Source organism: Schistocerca piceifrons, chromosome 11, assembly GCF_021461385.2.
Source record: "Schistocerca piceifrons isolate TAMUIC-IGC-003096 chromosome 11, iqSchPice1.1, whole genome shotgun sequence".
NCBI classification, from domain to species: Eukaryota; Metazoa; Arthropoda; class Insecta; order Orthoptera; family Acrididae; genus Schistocerca; species Schistocerca piceifrons.
In genome coordinates, this window is record NC_060148.1 from 97,039,046 (window position 1) to 97,053,554 (window position 14,509).

The following is a 14,509-nucleotide window of genomic DNA, read 5'->3' on the forward strand; positions in this document are numbered from 1 at the left end:
ATCTTTCTATGTAGTCGCAGTACATTACACTTGTCTACATTGAGATTCAATTGCCATTCCTTGCACCATGCGTCAATTCGCTGCAGATCCTCCTGCATTTCAGTACAATTTTCCATTGTTACAACCTTTCTAGACTCTACAGCATCATCCGCAAAAAGCTTCAGTGAACTTCTGATGTTATCCACAAGGTCATTTATGTATATTGTAAATAGCAACGGTCCTACGACACTCCCCTGCGGCACACCTGAAATCACTCTTACTTCGGAAGACTTCTCTCCATTGAGAATGGCATGCCGCATTCTGTTATCTACGAACCCTTCAATTCAATCAGACAATTGGTCTGATAGTCCATATGCTCTTATTTCGCCCATTAAACGAAAAGTTGTCGTCTCCTCATGATTCCCCCCCTACTGTAGACAATCGTATAGAACGTGTTCGTGTCCTTCCACATTTATCGATTTCTTATGCGCAACAGGGGGATCACACGAGAAACGCCCCAAATCCCTAACACCAGCTGCTCTGTACTTCACAGCTGGCATCGCACACTATCGCTCGTAACGTTCTCCACGCCTTCGCTCCACGCAAACTCTTTCATCCGACCGCAGCAGGGTGCAGCGTGGTTGGTCACTCCAAATCGCTGGTTTCCATCCATTTGCTGTCCAGTGGCGGCTGTCTTTAGACCACCTCGAGTGTCGTTCAGCACTGACTGGAGCAATGTCTGACTGAGGAGCTTATGTCCACGGAACAGCGTGGTTTTAGAAGGCTTCGCTCAAGTGAAACTCAGATTGTCTTGTTCTCACATGATATACTGGAACTACGGATGAAGGGCAACAGGCAGATTCCATATTTCGAGATTTCAGAAAAGCATTTGACACGGTGCTGGCTGTTTACGAAGCTACGAGCGTATGGAGTAAGTTTACATCTACATACATATATACTCCGCTAGCCACCAAGCGGTGTGTGGCAGAGGGCACAATTCGCTCCAAAGTCATATTTCCCCCCTCTATTCCACTCACGGATCGCGCGAGGGAAAAACGACTGTCTGAACGCCTCAGTACGAGCTCTGATTCCCCTTATCTTTGAATGGTGATCATTACGCGATTTGAAAGTTGGTGGTAATAATATATGTTCTGCATCCTCGGCGAAGATCGGATTTCAGAATTTAGTGAGCAGCCACTTCCGTTTAGCGCGTCGTCTATCCTTCTATGAGGTTTGTAACGCTCTCGCGATGGCTAAATTTACCAGTCACGAATCTTGCCGCTCTTCTTTGGACCTTCTCAATCTCTTGAACCAGACCCAACTGGCAAGGGTCCCACACAGACGAACAATACTCCAAGACTGGACGAACTAACGTATTGTAAGCTATTACCTTTGTTGAAGGACTGCATCGCTTCAGGATTCTACCAATAAACCGCAATCTAGAGTTCGCCCTGCCCGTTACTTGTGTAATCTGATCATTCCATTTGAGATCATTTTGAATAGCCACACCGAGATACTTCACTGATGTTACCGCTTCCAAAGACTGATCATTTATTTTGTGCTCACACATTAATGGGGATTTTCGCCTTGTTATACGCAGTAGAGAGGATATAAAATGTAGACTGGCAATGGCAAGGAAAGCATTTCTGAAGAAGAGAAGTTTGTTAACATCAAGTATTGATTTAAGTGTCAGGAAGTCGTTTCTGAAAGTATTTGTATGGAGTGTAGCCATGTATGGAAGTGAAACATGGACGGTAAATAGTTTGGACAAGAAGAGAATAGAAGCTTTCGAAATGTGGTGCTACAGAAGAATGCTGAAGATTAGATGGGTAGATCACATAACTAATGAGGAAGTATCGAATAGCACTGAGGAGAAAAGACGTTTGTGGCACAACTTGACTAGAAGAAGGGATCGATTGGTAGGGCATGTTCTGAGGCATCAAGGGATCACCAGTTGAGTGTTGGAGGGCAGCGTGGAGGGTAAAAATCGTAGAGGGAGACCAAGAGATGAATACACTAAGCAGATTCAGAAGGATGTAGGCTGCAGTAGGTACTGGGAGATGAAGAAGCTTGCACAGGATAGAGTAGCATGGAGAGCTGCATCAAACCAGTCTCAGGACTGAAGACCACAACAACAACAACTTACGCAGTAGGTTACACTTACTAATATTCAGAGATAACTGCCAGCCATTACACCACGCATTTATTTTCTGCATATTCTCACTGATTTGTTCACAATTTTCGTGTGATACTACTTTCCTGTAGACTACAGAATCATCGGCAAACAGTCCGAGCCGCTGTTAATACCATCAACCAGATCGTTTATGTAAATCGTAAAAAACAGAGGACCTATTACGCTGCCCTGGGGCACACCTGAAGTTACTCTTGTTTCTGTTGAAGACTTAGAACTACTTAAACCTTACAAACCTAACGACATCACACACATCCATGTCCGAAGCAGGATTCGAACCCGCGACCGTAGCGGTCGCGCGGTTCCAGACTGAAGCGCCTAGAACCGATCGGTCACACCGGCCGGCTTACTAAATACAAATGTTACTCTATAAATTCTACTAGAAAAGCATGCTGAGAGCCTAAAACGAACAGTGACAAAGATACGTCATACAGCGACAGCCACGAGCTTAAATTAACTGTTGGTTTACTCGTTTGTATTTGACAATTGAACAAGATAGAAAGCATGTTAAACACGACTGATGCGCCGCAGATTTTAAGTGGCGAAAATTCTGAGAGCACCACATGGAGCATCACAAAGTGTCGCCATACACTGACCGCCAGGTCCGTTTCAAGATAATTCTGCAGCTCATGGTGTTTACACAAACACAAGATGGTTCACATGGCTCTGAGCACTATGGGACTTAACTGCTGAGGTCATCAGTCCCCTAGAACTTAGAACTACTTAAACCTGACTAACCTAAGGACATCACACACATCCATGCCCGAGACAGGATTCGAAGCTGCGACCGTAGCGGTCGTGCGGTTCCAGACTGTAGCGCCTAGAACCGCTCGGCCACCCCGTCCGGCTGCAAACACAAGAAACGTGACTGAAATGCTAGGTTTCATTAACCTAAGCATCTCGCGAGGATATTCCTGCCAGCCTTAACCTTGAAAACGGAAGGCTCGGTACAAATAGTGACGGTTTCACGCTCATACTCAAGTTGGCACCTCCTCGCCCGAAAGAAACCGACGGACACGAACAGTTTTTTATAGGCCTCTAAAAATATAGAAATGGCGTGGGAAGCTATCGCGACTGTATGACGAGTGCGAGAACTATCGCACGATCAGCTTAACAGCTCATGCATCGAAGCTGCTTACAAGAATAAAATACAGAAGAATGGAAAATAAAATTGAGAATGCGCTAGGTGACGATCAGTTTGGCTTTAGGAAAAGTGAAGGGACGAGAGAGGCAATTCTGACGTTACGGCTAATGATGGAAGCAAGGCTAAAGAAAAATCAAGACACTTTCATAGGATTTGTCGACCTGAAAAAAGCGTTCGACAATATAAAATGGTGCAAGCTGTTCGAGATTCTGAAAAAAGTAGGGGTAAGCTATAGGGAGAGACGGGTCATATACAATATGTGCAACAACCAAGAGGGAATAATAAGAGTGGACGATCAAGAACGAAGTGCTCGTATTAAGAAGGGTGTAAGACAAGGCTGTAGCCTTTCGCCCCTACTCTTCAATATGTACATCGAGGAAGCAATGATGGAAATAAAAGAAAGGTACAGGAGTGGAATTAAAATACAAGGTGAAAGGATATCAATGATACGATTCGCTGATGACATTGCTATCCTGAGTGAAAGTGAAGAAGAATTAAATGATCTGCTGGACGGAATGAACAGTCTAATGAGTACACAGTATGGTTTGAGAGTAAATCGGAGAAAGACGAAGGTAATGAGAAGTAGTAGAAATGAGAACAGCGAGAAACTTAACATCAGGATTGATGGTCACGAAGTCAATGAAGTTAAGGAATTCTGCTACCTAGGCAGTAAAATAAGCAATGACGGACGGAGCAAGGAGGACATCAAAAGCAGACTCGCTATGGCAAAATAAGGCATTTCTGGCCAAGAGAAGTCTACTAATATCAAATACCGGCCTTAATTTGAGGAAGAAATTTCTGAGGATGTACGTCTGGAGTAGAGCATTGTATGGTAGTGAAACATGGACTGTGGGAAAACCGGAACAGAAGAGAATCGAAGCATTTGAGATGTGGTGCTATAGACGAATGTTGAAAATTAGGTGGACTGATAAGGTAAGGAATGAGGAGGTTCTACGCAGAATCGGAGAGGAAAGGAATATGTGGAAAACACTGATAAGGAGAAGGGACAGGATGATAGGACATCTGCTAAGACATGAGGGAATGACTTCCATGGTACTAGAGAGAGCTGTAGAGGGCAAAAACTGTAGAGGAAGACAGAGATTGGAATACGTCAAGCAAATAATTGAGGACGTAGGTTGCAAGTGCTACTCTGAGATGAAGAGGTTAGCACAGGAAAGGAATTCGTGGCGGGCCGCATCAAACCAGTCAGTAGACTGATGACAAAAAAAAAAAATGGACGATGTGTAAGGGTTCACAGCGAAACTCCCCCAACTTAGTGGAAACAACAGGCGCGTCAGATCCAGAAAAGACATTATAAAATTCTTGTTTTACTGCAAGTATCGACTGTCACTGACTTTATGGAACTCAGCACCAGAAATAACGCACAACGGTACGAGTACAGTTAGATATGTGACTGGCTCGAAGACTTTTTAAGGATTAGAGCCCAGCATGTTTTCCTTGATGGCGACTGACTATCAGAGGCATCATCAGGAGTGCACCAAGTGAGTGTGATAGGACCGTTGTTATTCTGTTTACAGAGGGGTCCAAAATAATGTATCCACTGTTTAAAAGTCCATAACTGCCAAACTGACTGACGGAGTTGTCTCATCTTTGATAGTGTAATAGTTTGTAGTTCCGGCAATCGCCACACAAGCGTTGTATTGCGTTGTTTTATTTTTGTCAGATGACAGTCGCCAGATAGTCAGTGTTTTGTTCTTAGTTGCACCCAGTTACTCGAGTAAACATGGCTGGCGCAAGGCTTACATTCGATGAAAGGAAGTCAGTTTTGAAGTGGTATTTTAAGGGCGAAGACATTAATGAGGTTCAACGGCAATGGCGAAATGAGCATCAAACAGAGCCACCGACACGTTTAACGATTCGTAGCATTCGAAACGAATTTGAAGCCGAAGGTTGTGTTAAAGGTGTACACAAACAACGATCTGGACGACCTGTAACAGTAACAAGTCCAGCTAACTCCCGCTGTGTCTTACAACAATTCACTCGCTCATCGCAGAAGTCTGTGAGGCAGAGTGCAGGTGAAACTGGAGTCAGTCGCTCAAGTGTTCGGCGAATTTTGAAGACAGTAAAGTGGAAGTGCTACATCCCACGACCGCTACGCGCAATGAACGAGGACGACCCAGATCGTAGAATGGAGTACTGCGAGTGGTGGGCAACGGTGAAGAGTTTGCAGAGATGATTGTGTGGTCTGATGAGGCACAGTTCCAACTAAGTGGTACAGTAAATCGCCACAATTGCATCTACTGGGCCTCCGAAAATCCGAACGTCCATGTAGACAAGACATCCAGTTTACCTGCCATCCGAGACTTGTATGGAGAGGGAAGAGTTTACTTTCAACAAGATGGTGACCCAGACCACTACCAAAATCGTGTTAGGACGTATCTCGAGGAAGATGGATAGGCCGAAGAGGTGCTGTGGAGTATCCACCACGTTTCCCAGACCTAACTCCTCTGGACTTACACCTGTGGGGAACACTAAAGGACGTTGTTTGTCGACAAAAGCCATGCACATTGGATGAACTTCGAGAGTCCATGGTACATTCGTGTGCAAATATCCAATTGAACACGTTGCCGTCTGTAGTTCGTGCTGCAGTTCGGCGGCATCGTTTGTGTGTGAATGTTAGTGGTGACCATTTCGAACACCTACAGTGATATCTTTAAGCTACACTTGCACCAAAAATGAGACAACTCCGTCCATTAGTTAGCAAGTTATGGACTTCTAAACAGTGGATACATTTTTTGGACCCCTCTGTATATATAAATGATTTGGCGAACAGTGTGGGCAACAATCTGCGGTTGTTTGCTGATGATGCCGTGATATCAGGTAAGGTGTGGAAGCTGAGTCACTGTAGGAGGGTACAAAACGACTTAGAGAAAATTTCCAGTTGGTGTGATGAGTGACGGCTAGCCATAAATGTGGAAAAATGTAAGTTAATGCGGACGAGTAGGGAGAACAAACCTGTAATGTTCGGGTACAGTATTGGTAGTGTGCTGCTAGACACAGTCGAATCTTTTAAATATGTGGGCGTGGCGCTGCAAAGCGATATGAGGGAAAGGTAGGAAGGCCAATGGTCGGCTTCTGTTTCTCGGGTGAATTTTAGGAAAGGGTGGTTCACCTATGAAGAAGGCCGCATGTAGGAGGCAAGTGCGACTTGTTCTTGAGTACTGCTCGCATGTTTGGGATCGGCACCAGATCAGATGGAAGGAAGACATGGAAGCAATTCAGAGGCGGGCTGCTAGATTTGTTACCGGTGGGTTCGACCAACACGTAAGTGTTACGGAGGTGCTTTGGGAACTCGAATGGTAATCCCTAGAGAGAAGCCGACGTTCTTTCAGAGAAACTCTATTGAGAAAATTTAGAGACCCCGCATTTGAAGCTGACCGCCGAACGATTCTATTGCGGCCAACATACATTGCGCATTAGGACCACGAAGATAAGATACGAGATATTAGGGCTCATACGGAGGCGTATAGACTGTCGTTTTTTCCTCGCTCTACTTGCTAGAGGAACACGAAATGTAATGACAAGTAGTGGTACGGGGTATCTTCCGTCAGGTACAGCACGGTGGCTTGCGGAGTATCTATGTAGATGTAGCTGTAAGTCCTTTGACCAGTGCCACTTTGGAACTCAGCAGCGAATCCTTACGCTGATTTCACGAGATTATTGGCCATTAAAATTGCTACACCACGAAGCTGACGTGCTACAGACGCGAAATTTAACCGACACGAAGAAGATGCTCTGATATGCACACGATTAGCTTTTCAGAGCATTCACACAAGGTTGGCGCCGGTGGCGACACCTACAACGTGCTGACATAAGGAAAGTTTCCAACCGATTTCTCATAACACAAACAGCAGTTGACCGGCGTTGCCTGGTGAAACGTTGTTGTGATGCCTCGTGTAAGGAGGAGAAATGCGTACCATCACGTTTCCGACTTTGATAAAGGTCGGATTGTAGCCCATCGCGTTTGCTGTTTATCGTATCGCGACATTGCTGCTCGCGTTGTTCGAGATCCGATAACTGTTAGCAGAATATGGAATCGATGGGTTCAGGAGGGTAATACGGAACGCCGTTCTGGATCCCAACGGCCTCGTATCACTAGCAGTCGAGATGACAGGCATCTTATGCGCACGGCTGTAACGGATCGTGCAGCCACGTCTCGATCCCTGAGTCAACTGATGGGGACGTTTCCAAGACGACAACCATCAGTACGAACAGTTCGACGACGTTTGCAGCCGCACGGATACCAGCTCGGAGACTGTGGCTGCGGTTACCCTTGACGCTGCATCACAGACAGGAGCGCCTGCGATGGTATACTCGACGGCGAACCTGGGTGCACGAATGGCAAAACGTCATTATTTCGGATGAATCCAGATTCTGTTTACAGCATCACGATCGTCACATTCGTGTTTGGCGACATCGCGGTGAACGCACATTGGAAGCGTGTATTCGTCATCACCATACTGGCGTATCACCCGGAGTGATGGTATGGGGTGCCATTGGTTACACGTCTCGGTCACCTCTTGCTCGCATTGACGGCACTTTGAACAGTGGACGTTGCAATCCAGATGTGTTACGACCCGTGGCCCTACCCTTCATTCAATCCCTGTGAAACCCTAGATTTCAGCAGGATAATGCACGACCGCGTGTTGCAGGTCTTGTACGGGCCTTTCTGGATACAGAAAATGTTCGACTGCTGCCCTGGCCAGCACATTCTCCGGATGCCTCACCAATTGAAAACATCTGGTCAATGGTGGCCGAGCAACTGGCTCGTCACAATACGCCAGTCACTACTCTTGACGAATTGTGGTATCGTGTTGAAGCTGCAGGGGCAGCTGTCATTGTACACGTCATCCGAGCTCTGTTTGACTCAATACCCAGGCGTATCAAGGCCCGTTATTAAGGCCAGAGGTGGTTGTTCTGGGTACTGATTTCTCAGGATCTATGCACCCAAATTGCGTGAAAATGTAATCATATGTCAGTTCTAGTATAATATATTTGTCCAATGAATACCCGTTTATCATCTGCTTTTCTTCTTGGTGTAGCAATTTTAATGGTCAGTAGTGTATTTATGCAGCTTCTTTCAGACAGTACTTCATTACTCATTGTGAGGTTACTGTAAATACTTTCTACAAGGTCATTAATGCAAAGCATAAAGAGCGAACCCAGCAGACTTCCCTGGGGTACACCTGAACATATTTCTACATCTGACGATCAGTCTCCAGCTAAGATAACATTCCATGTCCTTCACACCCTGAAATGCTTCAAATGGCTCTGAGCACTAAGGGACTTAATTTTCTGAGGTCATCAGCCCCCTAGTACGTAGAACTACTTAAACCTAACTAATCCAAGGACATCACACACATCCACGCCCGAGGCAGGATTCGAACCTGCGACTGTAGCAGCAGCGCGGTTCCGGACTGAAGCGCTCGGTCACAGCGGCCGGTAGAAACCTTCAGTCACAAACGTCACCTGACACCCGATATGATCGTACTTTCGATAACAACCGCGTATGTAATACCGAGTCAAATGCCTTTCGGAACTCAAGATCAACAGCATCCATTTGACCGCCCTGTTCCAAGGCTTCCGGGATGTCACGTGGGAAAAGCTACGAGTTGTGAAGTAACCGACCGACCGCAGTCTAGCGGAGATATAAAATGGAACTGTTGTTACGATAATTAAACGCATTGTTTCGCTCGAGGGGGCCGGCGAGCTAACGCACCGCGCTGGCGGCGTGGAGCTAGCGGCCGAGTGGGCCATCAATGAGCCAATCTGTCCGTTCTGCGTCAGACCCCACGAGCGCTCGGACGAGATAACGCCAACAATCCGGCCCATGACAACAGCTTTCGCAAGCGTCCGTTCATCCCAGTCACACCACGCGCCCCTCACCCCGTGCCAGCCGTTTCGCGCAACAAGTGGCCGACGAGCGCGCCCCTACCGGCCGCTGCGCGAAGCTCCGGCGCGAGCGCGCGGTATAAAACCCCTCGCTCCGGCCACTGCGCCGTCATTCAGTACGCGGCTGTCGGCGAGGACACACGGGTGGTTGAAAATCTGCTTTTCTACAGTGTCTCGAGTACGCGCACTGCTAAACCGCTGACATGCCGGTGAATATCGCTTCCGTTCTGGTCGCGGACGCTGTCCACGAAAGCTGCGACCAAATCTTGCGCGAGTACGGCATCTCCGTGACGCGCAGGTTACGCATGACACCTGAGGAGCTGTTGGAGGAAGTCAAGGTGAGTGTCTGCTCTACGGTCACCTCGTGGCCACAGAATACTTCCGGAATGAATGCGACGGAGTGTCTGTTCATCCGCATCAGTTCACAATTAAGTTCCTGGCCTCTATAGTTTCACTCTCGAGCAGCGCGTGGGATAAACGAACCCTTACGGCGGAACAAGAGGGTGACAGTCGAAAATATTGCTCAAATTCAGAATTTTTTTTCTCTGTACTGGAATGTAGTAGACAAATGAGGGTTGCTGCTATGAATGTAGCATATATTGAAGTTTTTATTGGCATTTTTTACTGATAAATGTTGGTATCTTCACTGTGTAATTGGGATTTTCCGAGGGTTGTCGCTATAGCTCCGTTTGTGGTTATCTGAAACATGAAATCAACGTATCACCCTGAGCCTTAGAGATGTAATTTTAGTTCATCATAGTGATTTGAAAGAAAATGGTGAAATTATACATATTTGAAAAATGACAATTTTTGGACCCTCCTTTTTGGCCCAAAGAATACTAAATATCAATACAAAAAAATCGGCTACGATGAACTGAACACAATTCAGTTTGCTTCAAGGAAGATCAGAAATTACTAAAATCGGCTGAAGATTGTAGTATGGGCGACGACAACCATGCCGAAAAACAAGGTTTTGAGACAAACGTGTTTTAAGTTTGACAAGCATTTTTCGTATAAAAAAAGGGACAAAGCTTGAAAGTTACGGGATATCATCGATGCCTGGTATAGTAACTATCGCTCCGTATAATGGATGGCTGCTTTCTGCCACTTTGACCTGATAAGCCCTCATTTTCGTCCTCAAAACTTTTTTCGTCATTGAGCGCCTTGCCGCTGGTGTCTTCACATAATCGTCGCGTTTCTTCGCCGATTTTGATTTGAAGAGCGTTTGCCACGTGCATTAATGCAGTATTGCCGACACTGAGCATACATACGGTCAAATTTGAAGCAAAGTTCACATTTTCGCTTCGGCTGGATGTTACTTTTTGGAGCGTATCTCCAAATCAGACTATTGAAACTTTCGTTCACTTTTTGAGTAACGCTCCAGCAAATCAGGTTTACCCAAATCGTGATGGTATCGATGACGACTGTGGCAACTTCTTCTGTGTCGTCCGGTCTGGCCGAGCGGTTCTAGGCGCTTCAGTTTGGAACCGCGTGACCGCTACGGTCGCAGGTTCGAATCCTGCCTCGGGCATGGATGTGTGTGATGTGCTTAGGTTAGTTAGGTTTAAGTAGTTCTAAGTTCTAGGGGATTGATGAGCACAGATGTTAAGTGCCATAGTGCTCATAGCCATTTGAACTATTTTTTTGATCCTCTTCTGTAACGCCTAGGCGGTTCGTGCACGCTCGGCTTCAAACGTTCACAGAATCGTTACTTTTTGGAGTTCGCGCATAATATTTTGAGTAATAATTCTTCAGTGTCTATACGTCCGAATTCCGCAGTAAAAAAATTTCGAATTATTCGCCGTCAAAATTTCGTGCCCCCTTAAATCTTGCTGCGCGTGCTCTGATTTGCCTTATTTTCTTATCATGATCATTCGTTTCTACGTAAGTCGCAGACAACCAAATACTTACACACTCTGATGACAAAATCGGTGATCGAAATTTAATCAGAAGGTCTTGCCGCAACGAAAAAACCGCTGTTTTAATGACTGCCACCCCAATTCGTGTGTCATATCCGTGACCTCCTCTCCCCTATTTCGCGACGATACAAAACAAGCTGCCTTTCTTTGAACTTTTTCGATGTTCTCCGTGAGGCCTGTCTGGTGCAGGTCCCACACCGCGCAGCAGTACTCTACAAAAGGGCGGACAAGCGTTGTATAGGCAGTCTCTTTGGTAGACCTGTCGGATTTTCTAACTGTTCTGCTAATAAAACGCATTTTTTCGGTTTGCTTACCCCACAAAATTATCCGTGTGACCGCTCCAAGTCAAGTTATTCGTAATTGTAACCCCTAGGTATTTTCATCAGGTTGCCCTCCGTGGGGTGGGTGCACGCAAAGAATGTGGTTATATTGGGTTAGACAAAGCAGCAATCAGTCGTAGAATGAAGTTGCTTTAATATGACATTTATAGTCACAACGCAGATCCGATTTCGACTTGTGTCAGCAGGTCATTATCAATGCAGTGGTATTTAGCTGAATTACAGGCTTCACGTTTCTGTGTCTTACTCTGTAACCGAAATTTTGCGGATTCCTTTTTGTGCTCATGTGGATGACTTCACTCTTTTCATGACTTAGAGTCAATAGCTGCTAGTCGCACCATCTTCTCTAAATCGTTTCGTAATTTGTTTTACTGATCTGATGACTTTTTGAAACGGTGAACGGTATCATCTGCAAATAATCTAAGAGGGCGGCTCAGATTGTCTCCTATATCGCTGGGAACAGCATAAGGCACTTCGTTGGATAACTCGAGGCGTTACTTCTGTTTTACTTGATGACATTTCATCAGTTACTACATCCTGGCAGGAAATCACGAATCCAGTCGCACAGCTGATACGGTAGTCTATGGGCACGCAATTTGACTGGAAGTCGCTTGTGAGGTACGGTGTTCGTTCTGTAACTCTAAAAATATGGGATCAGTTTAACATCCCCTGGTGAGAATAAAGAGGTAGTGTAGTTGCACAAGAACGATATTTTCTACAGTCTGGAACCGCGCGACCGCTACGGTCGCAGGTTCGAATCCTGCCTCGGGCGTGGATGTGTGTGATGTCCTTAGGTTAGTTAGGTTTAAGTAGTTCTAACTTCTAGGGGACTGATGACCTCAGAAGTTAAGTCCCATAGTGCTCAGAGCCATTTGAAGGATATTTTCTGACTCCGTGTTGACTGTGTGTCAATAAATCGTTTTCTTCAAGGTTAACTATAATATTCGAACACAGCATATGTTCCAAAATCCTACGACAAATCCACGTTAGTGATATTGATCTGAAATTTAGCTGATTACTCCCATTTCCTTTCTTGGGTATTGGTGTGACTTGTGCGACTTTCTATCCTTTAGGTACGGATCTTTCTATAAGGGAGCCGTTGTATATGATTGATAAATATGGAGCTATTTTTATCAACATTCGATATATGGTGTGATCAATTTCACATTGAAAATTCCCGGCAGATTAAAACTTTGTGCCGGACTGAGACTCGAACTCGAGACCTTTGCCTTTCGCAGCAAGTGCTCTACCAACTGAGCTACCCAAGCACGACTCACGCCCCGTCCACACAGCTTTACTTCCGCCAGTACCTCGTCTCCTACCTTCCAAACTTTACAGAAGCTCTCCTGCGAACCTTGCAGAAACTAGCACTCCTGAAAGAAAGGATATTGCGGAGACATGGCTTAGCTGTGAGGACGGGTCGTGAGTCGTGCTTGGGTAGCTCAGTTGGTAGAGCACTTGCCCGCGAAAGGCAATGGTCCCGAGTCCGACTCTCGGTCCGGCACACAGTTTTAATCTGCCAGGAAGTTTCGTATCAGCGCACACTCCGCTGCAGAGTAAAATCTCGATCTGGAATTTTACTTTCTTCATGATGACATCGGACTTCAAATGGCTCTGAGCACTATGGGACTTAACATCTATGGTCATCAGTCCCCTAGAACTTAGAACTACTTAAACGTAACTAACCTAAGGACAGCACACAACACCCAGTCATCACGAGGCAGAGAAAATCCCTGACCCCGCCGGGAATCGAACCCGGGAACCCGGGCGTGGGAAGCGAGAACGCTACCGCACGACCACGAGATGCCGACACATCGGACTTCCCTACGGATTGAAACTTTATGACGGACTACAAGAGTTGGTGCAAACTTATTCACGATGTGAATATACATCTTGCGTGGCCTCTACCGTGCCATGGAGGGGAAAAATATATATTAGTGTAAGTCTCTTCCCAAGGATACTATGTGAGATTTTTGCTCAAAAAAATAGTTTGAAACGTCCCCTTTGAACAATTTATACATGACTGTCCTTAAACTGACACACAATATTTTTAGCGCAACGCAATCTGACTTTCAAAAAATCTCTACAAAAGAATGGCCCTGACTAACATTAACCTATACCTTTAACAAATCACTTACCTCACAAAAATCTTCGTTACTCGAACTACTGCAATACAGCGAGCGCCACTACTGCCAGCTAAATAAAAGATTCAAACTACGGAAGGCACTAACTACTGATAGGGATAGTTAGCAAATGAAAGATATTAATAGAGAACAAACACTGTATTTACCTTAATAGTCATAATATATATAGCAGTTCATGACAAATTTCAAAACTCCGCCATCTCTCTCCCCACATCCACTACTGCTGGCGGCTGACCTCCAACTGCGCAACGCTACGCGCTGTTCACATCCAGCCGCCGCTGCCCAGCACTACAATGGCAGACAACAATGCAAACTAGCCACAGACTGCACACAGCACAGCCAGTAATTCTCACACAGAGCGCTACGTGGCGTTACCAATAAGAAAACCTAAACAGCCTACTTACAAGTTCAGATGGCTCTGAGCACTATGGGACTCAACATCTGAGGTCATGAGTCCCCTAGAACTTAGAACTACTTAAAACTAACTAACCTAATGACATCATACACATCTTTGCCCGAGGCAGGATTCGAACCGGCGACTGCAGCAGCAGCGCGATTCCGGACTGTGGCGTGTAGAACCGCTCGGCCACAGCGGCCGGCCGAACTTATAGTCCAGACACTACATTCGTAGTGCCTCTGCCCATTACACTCATTACTCGCGGCAGACAATCTGACCGAGTTTCGCAAGAGTTGGGGCAATGCGTGTGCATCCACCACAGAAGAAGAAGGTCAATGGCCAGTTAGCCTTATCTGTATGAGGATGGTATCTGTTCTTTTGGGCACGTCCAAAAGAACAGATACCATCTGCATAGTAGACACTTACGCCGGCGCTTTTTCTATCTCCTGGAACATTTAAAAAATTCCATCTTTCGTATAGCTGT

At 45.8% G+C, this 14,509-nt stretch overlaps 1 protein-coding gene across 1 annotated transcript in view; it reads left to right on the forward strand.

The window, feature by feature from the left end:
- Nucleotides 1-9,325: 9,325 nt before the first annotated feature.
- LOC124719945 (D-3-phosphoglycerate dehydrogenase) overlaps nt 9,326-14,509 on the forward strand; it is an 84,504-nt gene continuing 79,320 nt past the window's right edge. Inside the window, exon 1 of the mRNA XM_047245146.1 lies at nt 9,326-9,565. Within this exon, the coding sequence (XP_047101102.1) occupies nt 9,431-9,565 (135 nt within the window). The 5' untranslated portion in view covers nt 9,326-9,430. The remainder of the gene's footprint in view (nt 9,566-14,509) is intronic.